This window comes from Tachypleus tridentatus, chromosome 6, assembly GCF_004210375.1.
Source record: "Tachypleus tridentatus isolate NWPU-2018 chromosome 6, ASM421037v1, whole genome shotgun sequence".
In the NCBI taxonomy this organism is placed as follows: domain Eukaryota; kingdom Metazoa; phylum Arthropoda; class Merostomata; order Xiphosura; family Limulidae; genus Tachypleus; species Tachypleus tridentatus.
The window spans coordinates 128521708-128537998 of record NC_134830.1 but is presented as its reverse complement, the minus strand read 5'-3'; the positions used below and the strand labels follow the sequence as shown (position 1 = coordinate 128537998).

The 16291-nt window shown below is 34.2% G+C and overlaps 1 protein-coding gene across 7 annotated transcripts in view; it reads left to right on the top strand.

Moving 5' to 3' along the window:
• LOC143253633 (pantothenate kinase 1-like) overlaps positions 1–16291 on the top strand; it is an 85194-nt gene that overhangs the window by 12432 nt on the left and 56471 nt on the right. For all 7 annotated transcript variants that reach the window (XM_076507796.1, XM_076507794.1, XM_076507792.1 and 4 more), the window contains one exon: positions 1526–1701. In XM_076507796.1, the coding sequence (XP_076363911.1) occupies positions 1526–1701 (176 nt within the window). The remainder of the gene's footprint in view (positions 1–1525; positions 1702–16291) is intronic.

The following is a 16291-nucleotide window of genomic DNA, read 5'->3' as shown; positions in this document are numbered from 1 at the left end:
TACAGTTATTGTTGGATGGAGAAAATAAAGTATAAAATTTTGCCAAACAAAATTTGAAATTCATTTACGAATTTCAATAGGTTATTCAAATGAAATATAAAACTAAGATGAAAACAAGTATTTTTTATTCTTTGCATGAAAATCACATTTCACTCAGATTGATTCAGTAATGGTTTTGTAAGCTTATCCATGAACCCTTAGTGGAAATACTTTTTTAGAAATTTGATTTTTTTATGTACAGTGGATTTGTAATGTTTCAATAACTCTGAATTTCATTAAAATACACTTATTACATATAGAATTATTGTAAATATAGCTTCATGGTGGTTACTTGGGTGATCAGATTGATTGAAGGCATGTGTGTAATAACAGATGCTAAAAATCAACAGCAGCTAAGTTAGGAAAACAGAAATTACAGTAAATGTATTTACTCATCAGTATGTTTAACATTTACTAATGTTAGTGCTTCTTTCATATTTTTACTTTGTAAGGATTTCAACACCAAAAATTCAAAGGGGTAGTTACATCTAACCATGTGTTCAAACAATTTTTTCAAACCTTGTCAAAAACTGTTGACTAATATTTTCAATTTAAGAACTCTCACAACAGTTTTTACATTTAACTTGATACACTGATTTTAATATCACTGTGAACAAATTTTCTTAGCAGAATCTGGCTTAACCTGTTTTTTTATTGGGAGGAAAGAATTTTTGAATGAAATCTGTATTATATTCTTTAACCCTAAGATGTTTAACAAAGTGCCACTAAACATTGTATTAAGTATTTTATGTTAGATTTATCAACTGCTCATTTTACCCTAAATTGTTTATTGTAATAGAAGAAAATAAATATTAGATACAACATACGATGATACGGAAAAAAACTAGATATGTATTTCAGAGGTTAATAAGGTTATGTAACTGCAAGAAGCAAACTGTAATGGACAAAAATATTTCTTCACATGGGCATCGCCTTGCATTTTGACTCATCAGTGTCCTAATCAGACTGATATCTTCAGTTTTCAAACATCTTAAGTACAGATATACAGACTTGTATATTTTGTCAAAAACGTGCCACATTTTATATAGTTACATACAGCAAATTTGGAACTAGTGAACATTCGAATTTTGGGTTGAGTCAGTTAACAAATTTTATCTGCATTTTCTAAATAATCTCAAAGTTTAAAATTCTGTGGAAACAATAAAAATGTGGAATTTATAAATTTACAATTTCAAATTAGGTACTCTTATCTTTTTAAATATGGAAAGTTTTTTTCTTTATTGAAGCCTTGCTGTCAACAAAATTTAATTATTGTAAGTCTTCCATGCAATTAATATACACAAATGTTTTCCATAAATAAATAAGACAACATGAGAATGAATAGAATGCACAAATTTATCAAAACTAGTTTATCCAATTTTAAGTCTTCCAATATTTTATTCCATTTACTGTGGTTTTTCATGACCTGTTATACACAAAATTGTTTTCTTTTTCTTAGTACTCATTAAAATTACACTGTTTTTAGCCATGCCTTGGTTTGGAATGGACATTGGTGGAACATTAGTAAAGCTGGTGTATTTTGAACCTTATGATATACTGAGTGAAGAAAGTCAGGAAGCAGAAACTCTTTCTAAAATACAGCACTATCTAAAAAGTAATTCAGCTTATGGTGCAACAGGAAAAAGAGATGCTCACTTGCAAGTATGTATATAACTTCTGATTAATAAATGTATAGTAATCATGTTAGTAATAGAGCATTAGAGAATTGTAAGTTAGCATTTGTGAAATATTGTGATTACGTGTATTTACTTTTGAAAGTATATTTAAATAATTTGTATATAGAATTAATTGAAAAGTATGTGGAATATCTATATTACTGTGAAATATGCTGCAATATACTTGGTGTTTTATATTTTTATGTCTGAAAATGTCTGTTCGAAATATTATAAATTAATCAGTGAAAAAAAGGTAGGCAACTGAATATTTTTTGCAAACAGAAAACTACAGTTATTTCTTCCAAACAACCGTGGACTCCTGACAGTTTACATCTATTTTTGTGTAATGTATTTTTTCATTGCTCTCTGATCTGTTTCTAATAACTAAACATATATAACAAAGGTTTTAAGACACCTGGTGAGAAATTACCTTAAATCATACGAAAACAAAGTATTGAATAATGTAACAGACAAGCAGCTCATATGCATACCTCCCTGAAAAAGATTATTTAATTTTACTGTCATTTATATTTTCTTATTTTACTTATTAATTTTATAATAGTAAATAAAAAAATTGCTACAAAAACAAGATATTTAGTACTTTTTCCTGTAAGTTTTGTATTTTTTTTGCAGTTAATTGTAATAACTTAATTTTGGTATGATAATTGTTAACACTTTACTAAATTTGTATTTAATTCAATTTTTCAGTGCAATAGCAAGTTTAAAACTTTAGACAGAATAATTTAAAATGTATTATCAGAATGAGCCAGCCTATTACTTAATTCAACCAATTATAATCTCTTTCTGTTGGTTGTAAGTAACATGTCAGCAAACATCAGAATATTATTTGCATTGTTTAGAAAACTGAGTGATAGGAAGGCATTGCATGTGACTTTAACTTTCTGGTACATACATATGTGTATGATACTCAATGATTTCAGGATATAAAGTTAGGTTGTGTCTTTTATCAGTATCTTTATTCTTAGTTTTTAACTTGTAGCAGAACTTTGGAAGGTCAAATGAAGACTGATTTAGTTAAGCATATCCTTTTCAAAATAAGTTGCATAATTTTTCTTGTCAGCTACATTTTAGTGCAAAGTTTATTGACACACATTGATAATACATTGTCTTGTAAATTTTGAATAAAATTCTGTAAGAAGAAAAACAAAGTCATGATATGAGCACATTTATCTACCATATCTAGAGGATTAACTAAAATCAAGTCTCTTCCCCCCCCCCCAACTTATCAGCCCATTATGCCAAGAAATATCTCAATGTTTCAACTAATCCCTTAATTTTTAAACACATGAAGTTTCTGGTCTTGCACTGTACTGTGATGATCATACAGTTTTTTTCAACTGCTTAACCCTTTCAGAACTGCCTGTAAAAATGTTAAATATACTATATCATAAAATCTAGTTTTCATGTGCAAAAGCCTTTTAATGATTTCTAAAGTCTGCTATATTTTGTGATTTGTACTTAATGTATCAGAAATTAGTAGTATGTAAAGTGTAATGAGTACCAATGATTACGATATTGGTTATGCAGATCTATGCAGCATTCAGGGTTAAACATCCTTCTAGAAGCCACCTCCAGTTTTGAAAAATAGTCATTTTATTGGACAGTTGATAAAACCTTAGGGGTGCCAGGGTTTGAAATATTTCAGCTAATTCCTTTCTTGAAAAGATTTATGGGTAATTAACTCTTTCTTTACTGAAGAGTCAGTGTGTCCATACCAAAACCTTTTACAGAGTTACATATAAAACATATTTTTAAAAAATCCTTTTAAGGTATGTTAATAAGTTTGACGTAGTTTATGGTTTAAATGTTTGTATTACTTAAGTTTTAGTTTCTTAAATTCAAAAGGAAATATTTAAATAACTTCTCAGTCTTGGCTTGTTTTTGTCACCTGACATTCTTCTTCTCTAAATTGTCCATTTTAGTTTTATTTCTACCCTTCTATGAGTTTCAAAACATCCAAATAATTATTGACACTTACTATATATATAATTGCAAATCAGAATATAATTTTAGAATCTACTGTCTTCTTTCTTAACTATATGGCATGTTCCTCCAGTACCATTTTGTCTTTCAAAAAAAAAGTCTCTCTTTGACATTGCTGTTAGATTATAGAAGTTGCAGCTTCTTCTTGATAAGATTATTTATATGGGTTATTCATTTTGCCACTTACAAGTAGATACTTGTACTTGGTTTTTGGCTTGGAGCAATTAATTGATCCAAGCTTTTCATATCTTAATTAGAAAGCCAGTTAGATTTTGTAGTAATTTTGGGACATAATGTTATGGGACCTAATATATATTTTGTGTTCTGAAATGTATATTTAGAAGACAAAAGTTAATGTGTGAATTAGTTTTTTTGGACATTGTCACCAAAAAATGATTTTCCATGCCTCTTCCGTGATGACAAAAGGTCTGATTTCAAACATAATTACCAATTTATTATTTTTTATGTTTTAATAATAACTCTTACCAAAAATTAATTTTTATTCAGACTTTGAGAGTGAAAAGCACAAAATTTCTTCTTGATGGATATTTATCTGTTTTTATGGAAGTAGTTAAAATTTAAAAATTATGAAGTTATTAGATTAGAGAAAAAAATTAAAAACCAAAGCTAAATGGGATTTTAAGGGGCATTGCAGTATGATGTTACATTATTAATTAGTATAGATATAAAGGTGTTCCTTTATATTGGCTTAATTTTGGTTTTAGTTGTATAAGTCAGGCTTCTTTGATGTTGCATTTGTTTATATTCCTTTTCCTACTTACTATCTGGGTGTTTTCTATAGCTATGTTGTGTTTTTTGATTTGCAGTGTTCAAACATGTGTGAAGGTGTTATTTTGAGGTTTTTTCATGTAGTTTCCATTTTTCTGCTTGTTTCTCCCTCTTCACAGATGTCCCAACCACTGAAGCCTCCAAGATAGCTTTAGCCATTTATTTGTAGGTAGTTTTGGTTATTGAATATAAAGTTAGTTTTGGTGGTAGTGAATACTATAAGGGTTGCAAATTGGTTACTGGAAATGTGCATCAATGGCCTAAGTATGGGGAATCCTGTGTCACCAATTCTAGCCAACATTTGTTATGACACAGATTGAATTTTAAGTGATCAATTCAGCCTTACACCCACCACTGTACTAGTGCAGGTATGTTTATGATACAGTTGTTGAATTTGCATCTACAGAACACACATTTAGTTTTTTTCAACCAAGATAATTCTATACACCTCACCATTAAATTAATTTGTTAATTGGAAAAAAACTCAACAAACAGTATTTCTTAACCTCAAGATCACTAGAACTGATACACAATTCAAAACAGAAATCCACAGAAAAATCACCCACACTGGATTATACATTCCCTGTGACTCAGCATGTGAAACAAAAAAAAACACTCAACATATTAAGAAACCAAATGAACAGAGCCACAAAAATATGCTCATCTGATAAAATTAATGATGAAATGAACAAGATAAAACAGCACTTCATCAACATCAACAAATTTTCTCCAAAAAAACATGGAAAACATTATATGCACACACCTTGACCAACGACAAACAAACAGTAATAAATCCCAAGATAAAATGAGCTACAAAACCTCACACTGCTGCATACCATATGTTCCCAACATCAGCAAAAATGTAACCAACATTTGGAAAAAAAAACAATTTATAAAAAAAACACAACATTCCAGTAAACACCAAATTTATTCAAAAACCAGGTACAAAACTAAAGTCCATACTATGTTAAAACTGTACTGACAAATGCAACACCAGCATTATTTATAAAATACAATGTTACAACTGCCACAACTTCAGTAACGGAGAAACAAGCAGAAAAATGGAAACCAGATTCAAAAAACACCTTCACATGTTTTTGAACACTGCATATCAAATAAACACAACATAACCAAAGAAAACACCCAGCTGCTAAGTAGGGAAACAAATGTAAACAAATGTAAAATCAAAGAAACCCTACTTATACAACAACTAAAACCAAAAATTAAACCAGTATAAAGGAACACCTTTATACCTATATTGATTAATAACCTAACATTCCAACTACAACGTCCCCTTCAATCCCGTACCCATTTATACTCTCATCCCTAGCACATGTGCTTGGCACCAGTCAGTTGCAAACTCTCTCTTTGTTAACTTATAAATGACCTAGGAAGGTCAAAACATTGTTCTCTGTTTATCAGTAAAAGTGTTAATACCCATTTCAACTATTTTGAGATACATTTTTATTTCTAGTAGGTTTCTTATCATATTGAATTTTAAAGTGATTTCCAGACTTTGGATGTTAGAAATACAAAGCACCCTACTTAATTAATAATTTTTACTGAAATTTCACTTTTATTTAGAAGTTCTGGTCTCAAAGTACTTTTTCACTATGTCTTAATACATCATCTAGATTAATGGAATATTTGTTGAAATAAATATCTCAATAAAAATATGAAAGTCCATTGTAAGTATTTAAACAAACAGTTTAAAATTGGTGAATACTGATTTCGTGCTTTCATAAATTACATAATTTTTGTTGAACTATTTGGAGATTTTATACATATGGCTGCCCAATGTGCAGACTGAGCTATTGTTAGTTAAAAACAAGAAAATGTATGAGGTCATAATCACTTGAAATGATTTTAAAGATTGTAGATCAGGCATTTTATGATTTGCCATACATCATATGTGAATAAAACATTTATGAAGTTGGTAATTTTGTTTGAGTTGTATATCTATTTTGCTAATATTCATAAATAAAATTATTATGGTTCATTGTTGTGTTCCATGCTGGGCCACTTTGTACAAGACTGGTTGAAAAAAAAAATTCTTTGAATACTATTAATATAAACAGTACTTCTAAATATTGTACTTTACCATTTGATCTGTGCAGAATTTTTTTCATAGCAAATGCCATAAATTGTTATTTTAGGTCCTAGATTTAAATTAAAGAAAATATCTGTTATACAACTTATTGTAATTAGGCTTTTTCGTTATTACAGTTCTGAGTGATATAATAGAAACACTCATGATCTACATTTCTGATGTTTGCATTTTCTTAAAAATAAAATCAGGATATAGTAATTTTTATGCTTTTTTAGTAATGTACAGAATCATGAATAACTTAAAACTTGGAGAGCACCATGCCCTTCAAGTTTATATAGACAGCACACCTCCTGATTGTAATTGATACAAAAGTTTAGAAAAACAACCTTTAAACTCCAGATTTTTTAAACTTTTAATCAATGTTTTGCCTTTGGGACTTTTTCAGAGTTGATATGCCCAACTGTTTGATATTAGAATAGTCATTAAATTATAAAAATTTTTGTAATGTTCTATTTTTTTAGGCTGCCATAACATGCATCTCACAATATATAAATTATTACGTATTGTTTTAATGTTATTATACTAATTATACAGCAAAATTAACATATTACATGTATAACTATTTTATGAGATATAAAAGTATAGAGAACTACAAAATGTTTTATGATTAGTTTAAAAAAAGATGAAAAACAGATTGTGTTAAGAAGCAATAATAAGAGGAAAGGATACAAAGTTTATAAAAAGTGTTAAAAATAAATTACAAGACTGTGTGATACTTTGGACTAAGCAAGTGTTAAACTTCAAGTAACAGTGTGATGTGAAATGGTATGATTGTTGTTTTTTAAATGATGATGTAATTATATTTTTTGGATTTTCTATGATAATGAGTACAGCTTCCATATGTTTTCTCCCTTTAAAATCTCAGGTTGTTTTTCAGATAAAAGCTTTAAATGGATTTTCTGTGTTTGGGGTACTGTGTTCATATTGGAAGTATGTATTTGGAAGCATACATAGCTTACCTTGTTCAGTGCTGCCTTCTATTTGAAAACTTTTTCACATACTACAGTCCTTTCACTCCTTTTATTAATGCAGTTTAACTGTCTTTTTCATGCAACAAATCTCCATCAATAGTAGTGTCATACATCTCTATGATTTGTGACTCTCTAAACCCTATTTTATCTAACTGTCACTTTTAATTTGGCAGTGATTGTTTTCAGGCATTTAGTTTGTTCTTATTTCAAGTTTTTATTTTTATATATCTTTTTATCAATTTCTCTCAACAGTTTTACTATTTATTATATAACTGTCATACTTGTAACTTATTTCAGAGTGGAATTATTTTATATTTATATCCAGTTAAAGAACTTAATGTTTCATCACAAATTATTTTTCAACTGTTTAATTATTTCTGCCAACATGGTTGTGTTTGGTTATTCATTTTAACTATGAATTTCAAACTCTAAGTTTCCACCTTGAAGCACATTTATTTTATCAGCACATTTAGACAGGCTTCAGATGACAGTCCTGATCTAGGAAGTTATTGGCAAAGCATTGGTAGAAGATTGCTCGTTAAATGACCTGACCTTCATTGGAGCTTTCTTTGAGTTCGGGGGAGACCACATAATTTGGTATCCAGTATGCTGACTTGGAAAAAAGCTGTAACTGGACTTCATGGGTAAAGTAGAAGGGGGCTGCTGCTCATTCTTGCCATCCCTTATTGAATAAAAATGTTTTGTTTTTCAAATGAGTGAATGTTTCTCTGGACTTTTCAGTGCATTACCTCCCCCTCCCTTATCTTCTCATGAAGTAAGAGAGTCCTTACTGTTTTCCAGTTCTAAGTTGCTAGAGTAGTGGATCATGGAGGTATTTTCCTGAATGGGAGATATATAATATAATAAATAAAGGCTTCATTTATTTGAAAGTAGGAGGTGGTGTTCTGCTGGTGTAGATGATGAGATACCCTCCAAATCTATGATCCATCTTTTAAGAAGTTTGATGGGATGCTATAGATTTGAAGTGTGCTATTGTCATAATGATTGAGATCCTTCATCCTACTTATGTATGGAAGTTGGTTTCTGGAAGTTGAGTTTTGGATTTAGAGCTGAACCAGTCAACATATTGTCTACAATCAGGGTGTGCTAATTGGTATTTCCCATCCTACTACTTTGTGAATGTCTGTCACCAGCAGTTGAGTTTTGGATTTAGAGCTAAACCAACAATTATGTATTCTCACACACTGTTTGATTGGGATCTTTCACACTACCCTAGCATAGATGTTGATTTTCCATTTATAACTGAACCTGTCAGTACAAGTTCTCATGCATGTGTTGATGGTATCTCCTGTTCCTTACTCAGTTTGCCTTGAGTGTGAATCACAGTGGGTTCACTTGTTGGTTGCTCTGATTTTTAACTCTTGTGCTATCCCTATACGTTTTTATGCTGAAGATGTTATTGCATTTGAAATAGTTCTAGTCTGTTTGAATGGGATATACATGTATGTTATTTCACTCTCTTAAGTGTTTAGGCTACTGCATTAGATGATAGTTCTAAATAATTTGTTCCAAACAACAATTGAAAGATCCAGAAGCAAAATATTAGAATATTAAGCAGATTATTCAATGGATAAAAAATGGCACAGAATAATCTTTGTGGCTTACATGATTTTGATACACAACAAAGATAAAGATTCAAATGAGGAAGATTTGTGTCTGGAATAATAAAATATAATCAACAACCATTCAACTTTAAATTTTGAATGTCCTTAACACAATGCTGAAGTTATATCAGTGCACCTAAAGTTCTTTACTCTTCCACCTTTTACTTGAATAATTATACTTACATGAGCAAAACATACACAAGTTAGATTTTCCAACAAAATCAGGATGTCCTTGTTACCAGTTTTGCTGTTAATTTCATTTAATATGAATTTTAAAGTTAATGCTAACTCTGATTCAAAAGAGTCTACATAAATATTATTAATTCTACAACTTTTCTGGAGGTCTAATGCAGTCTGCTTTTAAAATAATTAACCATGATGTTACTGAATACCATGTCATTTGGCAATATTTTTGGTTCTCATCACAGTACCCTTTAGAGTATATTCTATAAGCTGCTATTTGAACAATTCAGAATAGGTTATTTAAATTCTCTCTACATTGCATTGTTGTCTCTTCAGTTTTAGGAACCTTTTTGTACCTGGTTGTGATTCTTGAAGTCAGATTAAATCCAAAGCAGAAGAGTTCCTCTCTGTTGTCTTTGCAGTTATCAGTTTTGTTTCATGCTATTGTTATTTAATTTTTTTGAAATGAGCTCCATCAATATGACCGACCATGTGACCTCTTTGCACTCGTTTAAAGTCTTTATAGATTCAGTACAACTGTCTTTCCATAGAGTGTGTATGGCTTCACAAAATTTAGCAGTCTTTCAGTTAGCATTATAAGTCTTTCACATAAAAAGGTGAAGTATTTTTAATAAACCAAAGACATGTCCATGAATATATTAAGTATTTGTTTTGAATAATCTTTGTGGAAAGTGTTTTTATGTCAAGATTAAAAATACTTTTCTTCATCTCAAGAATCCCAGATTTTATTTATATAATATCTAAAACCTCCTAAATACATTTCAAATGTTTGTTTTCAGTAAAACTTTATCTGTTGTTTTCTCTACCTTAAGTACATACAACATTGGTTAATTTGACTAACCTTGTAATTCCCCCCCCCATAAAAAAAAAATCTAAATAAAACAGTTATACCCCTTTTTGGTTCCAGAATAACTTCAAATTATTACATGAAACTACTTTCATTTACTGTAAGTAGCTTTAAGCTCATAACACCATACACACCTATTTCTAACTAAATTTTGTTTTATTGCCTTTACAATTGTCCTTTGAACTGTAACTACAACTTGTACTATTATAAATTGTAGTTTACTTAGGAAATGTGCAGCTCATATAATGCTATTTAATTATATTACCCACAAGTTATTTTGAGCTGTTTGCATACATGCCTCATGAATCATTTATTATTATATGGTATTATTATTGTTCATTTTACTCAACCTAAATGTAACTAACTTAACAAAATACCTATTTTTACATTTTTGTAACTTTTATGATACGAAATAAACATAAACAAGAAATAAATGACTTATCTGTACATTCATTTTATTTTCTCTTTTGATGGCCCCTTGGTGTAGATTCCTGTACATGGTGAGGGGACCTCCCAGGGAAAATTCTGTTCTTTCTGGTTACCTCCTCTGGGATCTAAACATCCACCCACGTGTTTGCTGTATGTGGCAACTTGTGAAGGGGAGGAGAGGATCCTGGTGGTTGAGGGGTCCAACCCTAACACACCACTTTGGCCTTGAATTCCTGTAGATGGGAAGTCTTTGGGTGGCCCCTTGGGTCAACTGGTTGGTCCACTTGGGCTAGAGTCAACCAGTTACCAGTGTTTGAAGTTCTCAACAAGTGTTGTGGACATTGTGTCTGATGCTGGTGTTTGGTTATAGTACTCATGAAACCCTGGCGTTGCTGCAATGTCCTTGCATGACACTGTAGTGCGTCCCCTCATAGGACTCCATGGTGGGTAGGGTCAGTGGGTACCGAAATTTTCCTTTTTTTCCTATGGATCCTCCAACAAAAAATTTAAATAAAATAGTGAAAAAATAGTCAATAGGTAAATGACCATGTCTTGAAGACTCTGAGCAGCAATCTTCAACATCTGTAACACGTACCTCATTTTCTTATATTACATTCTCTTTCATAAAAAACTTTAGGGCAAATGTCCCCCTTTTTTATTCAGAAGGGACTAGAGGGACTTGCTGGCTCTCCAAAGTCAGTAAAGAAGCTTCGATCTGGAGACACATTGGTTTGAACATCCACATCCCAACACAGTGAACTCCTCTTGCATTCAAAGGCGATTGGGGATGTACCTATTGAGGTTACCCCTCATGCTACCTTGAATTCATCATGAGGAGTTATTGTTGAAAAGGATTTGAAGAATGTCTCCAAGTCAGAGATTCTCACTGGTTTCTCCACTCAAGAAGTTTCTGCAGTGTGGTGCATCTCCACTTGCAAAGATGGAGTTACACTGCTGACAAATATTCTTGTTTTGACATTTACATCACCACCATCAAGGCAGGTTATCTGAATTGCAGGGTGCGCCATACATTCCAAACCCTCTCCTATGTTTCCAATGTCAGAAGTTTGGCCACTCAAAGACATCATGTTGTGGTTCCCTGACATGTGCTCGTTGTGGTGGCAAGGACCATGATGCCTATGAGTGTGATACAGACCTACATTTTGTCAACTGCAATGGTTCTCACCCTTCCTACTTTCATTCTTGCCCAAAATGGTTGGAGGAAAAAGAGGTGCAGTATTTGAAAACGACTCATAACATTAGTTATCCTGAGGCTCAGAAATTGCTGTCCGCCACTTCATCTCGGACATATACTGCTGCACTTCATTACACACTACAGTGGGAGTGCAGAAAGATCTCTCTCTGCCTCCAAGAGAATCGTTTTCAAAACAAATGAAAAGCCTTTTGACCTCCATGGTTAAAAAGGTTGATGAATCAACTTCTACACCCATCTCTGTTCCTCCCATACAGTCCAACAAATCTCAAGATCCACATCCATCGGTTTCAAATACAGTCATCACTTCAGATACATATTTTTCTCCCACCTCAAGATGCAAAACAATCATTCGTTCTCATCCTCAGTCGCTGAAATCCCCTTCCAATAACAAAGACCTGCCCAATTGACTCAGGGTAGGATCCATGGAGGTCGATAGACCTCCTCCGAATAAGGACAGTAAGGAAAAAAAGACGTGGTTATAAACAGAAGGGTTCTCCAGCCACTCCGCCTACCCGTCATTAAAAATGGCCACCTTGATACAATTGAACTGTCGAGGTTTACGTTTTAATTTGGATGGCATCAAAACACTGATTGCTTCCTACCATCCTGTATGTCTTTCCTTACAAGAAACATTTCTGAAACCTGCCAATACAGTCACCTTTCAGCAATTTTCTCTGTACAGAAATGACAGGCTGTGTGATGGATGAGTGCATGGAGGGGTGGCACTGTTGGTTGATCAGCATGTGCCCACCCTGTGTTTGTAACTCAACACACCCTTGGAGGCCATAGCCATCTGAGTTTCCTTGGGTCATACCATCACTGTTTGTTCTCTCTACCTGTCCCCTGGAGAGATATATGATCAATCAGACCTTGATGCTCTCGTTGAACATTTGTTGTCACCTTTGTAATCCTTGGGGACTTTAATGGACATCATCCCCTCTGGGGAAATGCTGTTATTGATAGGAGGGGTCACTCTGTAGAGCGTATGATTTCTGATCACAATCTTTCTCTTTTCAATACTGATTCTTCCACTTATTTTCACACACCTAGTCAGTCCTTCACTGCTATTGATCCCTCAGTTTGCTCCCCTTCATTATCCTCCCATTTTTCATGGAGGGTTGACAATAACCCACTAGGCAGTGATCATTTTCCTATACTTTTGAGAGAGACTGGCCATGGTTGATGCCACCCTACCCGAGTGCCTCGATGGAAGCTGGATCAGGCAGACTGGTCCACTTTCACTGCTCTCACAGAACTTGATCCTGCCATTGTGAATCAGCCATCAATAGATGACTGTGTGGCAGCAGTAACTGACTGTATTATACAAGCAGCTGTTCAGTGTATTCCTAAAACTTTGACACGTTTTCCACGATATCCTCGTCCGTGGTGGAATCCTGCCTGCCACATGGCATGGAAAGCTCAAAAACGGGCCTGGAATACTTTTTGTAGGTATTTCACATTGTTTTCCAGCAGGCCCATGCACATGCTTGGTGGATAAGATGTCAAAGCCAAAAGGAATCTTGGATTAAGTTCACACTCAGCATATCTTGTACCACCAGTTTCAAAGTCATATGGGACAAGATTCGAAAGGTCACTGGGCAATATAATTCTGTCCCTCTTTCGATCTTGCTCTCTGATAGCCAGGAAGTAGCTGATACCTGGAGCATTGCCAGTACTCTAGGTGAAAGCTTTTGCTGGGTATCTAGCACTTCTGCTTCTTCCTCCACTTTCTTAGCCATCAAGACTTGGGCAGAGCAATCACCTATTTTCTTTCAAGCTGATTGTCCCTTTACACTGGTGGAACTCAAAATAGCCCTTAATCAGTCTGGCAGTACGTCAGTTGGACCTGATGCTGTACACTGTGAAATGCTGTGTCATCTCATCTATCTCCTGCTTTTCTTCTGCTTGTTTTTAACCAGATCTGGCAGAAGAATGTTTTTCCTGATGCCTGGTGCCAGGCTATTGTCCTTCCTTTCTCTAAACTTGGGATGGATCCCAAGATTGCTTCAAACTACCTTCCAAATATTTGACAAGCTGTCTTTGTGAGGCTTTAGAAAGGATGGTTAATGCTCATCTTGTTTGGTTCCTCAAATCAAACAACCTCCTCTTGCCCACCCAGTGTGGGTTCCGACGACAGCACTTCATCACGGACCACCTAATTCAACTTGAAACATCAATCAGAGAAGCCTTTCTCAAATGACAACATCTTGTATCAATATTCTTTGACATTGAGAAGGCTAATTACACAACATGGAGGTATGGCATTTTCTGAGATTTCCATATATATGGGTTACATGACCATTTACCCATGTTTATTAAAAAAAATTTTAACGGACAGGAGATTCCAAGTTTGTGTGGGTTCGACACTTTCACGTTCTTTTCTGTAGGAACTTGGGGTCCCTCAGGGCTGTGTTTTGAGTGTCACACTTTTCAGTATAAAGATAAATGCCATCACTGAACAACTCCCTGTCACTGTTGCAAACGAACTCTATGTCGATGTCTTTCACATCTCATGTCAGTCGTTGAATATGAGATATATTGAGTGGGAACTACAAACTGCCCTCAATCATGTACTGAAGTGGACCATGGAGAACGGCTTTAATTTCTCTCTCTCTAAAACCGTTTGCATACACTTTTGGTGAAGTTTCACTGCCAGTGGTTCCTGAGACCAAGTTCTTGAGGATTATCTTTGACCGTAAGCTGATCTTTATACCACACTTAAAGCAGCTACGGATCAAATGCACAAGAGCACTGAACATCCTCCATGTCCTCTCTACCACCAGTTGAGGAGGGGATTGATGTTCTGTGTTAAAGATATATTTTGCTCTTGTTCGATCAAAACTTAACTATGGATCAGACCCTCAGCCTTAAAGATGCTGGACCCCATTCATCATCAAGGGCTTCGACTCTGCACTGGGGCTTTCCGCACCTCCCCAGTTCAAAACTTGTATGTAGAATCTCATGAACCTTTTCTGCACCTTTGCCATTTGCAACTGTTTTTGCTATATTCTTCAAAAATTTGTTCCTTCCCAATGCATCCCACCTGGGGATGTGTTTTCCTTCCTCTGTGAGCCATATTTTTTCAGAACAGACAATCTGCCATTGCTCCTTTTGGCACAATTGGATGAATTGAGTCTGTCCTTGGATAACATTGCATAATCCACTGTTCAGCCCATCCCACCATGGCTCATTACAGCCTCCAAATGTGACCTTTCTTTATGTCATCTGAGAAAGGCAGATACTCCTGATTGAAAGTACCGTCTTTTATTTTCTGAACATCTTTCAAACAATCTTTCCGTTCCAAATCAGGTAACTCTGTGGGCTCTGCCATGGTTTGTTGCGGGTTCAGTGGTTGCGCGCAGAATCCCCTCTACAGCTTCTGTGTGCACTGCTGAACTGTACGCCATATCTCTTGCCCTGGATCATATTGAAGCAAAGCAGTTCTCCAACTGCACTATTTATACTGACTTGCTTAGTTCTCTACTGGCCCTGGGATCACTTCACGTTGGCTCACATCCTATTCTCACTGATATTCAAAACCGACTGGCCCATTTCTCATTAACATCTACTTCAATCCAGTTTTTCTGGATACCAGGCCACGTTGGTATTCGTGGGAACGAGCTTGCATACACGCAACTAAATCTGTCTGCTTTGGCACTATCACCACTGTGTCTTTTCCGTACGTGGACTATGGTCCTGTATTCAAGGCTCAGCTCCGTGCCAGCTGGCAGTCCACGTGGAGTGAACAACGTGACAACAAGTTTTTCCAAATAAAACCCTATATTGGACTTTGGCCATCAAGCTTCTGTAAGGTTCGGAAGGAGGAAGTTGTTCAAACTAGACTATCGTTGGTCACAATTTTTTAACTCATCATTTTCTTTTATCTGGAACTGAGGCACCAGCGTGTAGTTTGTGTAACACTTAAATCACTGTAAGCCACATTTTACTTTCCTGCCATTGTTACGACTCTCAACGACGGCACTATTTTAAACATGTTCTGTCCCAGGGTTTGTCTGTAACATTGGACAGTGTTATTGGTGACGGTGACACTGTCCACCTTGATAAAGTTTTTAGTTTTTTAATGGCCATTAATCTTATTAATCTCATTTAAATGTTTGATATTTATTCATTCCACCTTTTTAATTGTGGTTCCCTTTTCAGAGTCTCAATCTTTCTAGTTTAATTTGAAATTGGAAAATGGCCAGAACATTAAATAACTCGACACCAGGACTGGAAAGGCCAACTTAGGTGACTAATGCTGCTGTTTGAACTATCCATCTGAACTACCTGTTAATCTTCCTGGCGAGTTGTTATTACAATTTTGCTGCATGTCTTTTAACACTTTTATTACTTTACCTTTTGGTGCTGGCCTTAATGACAC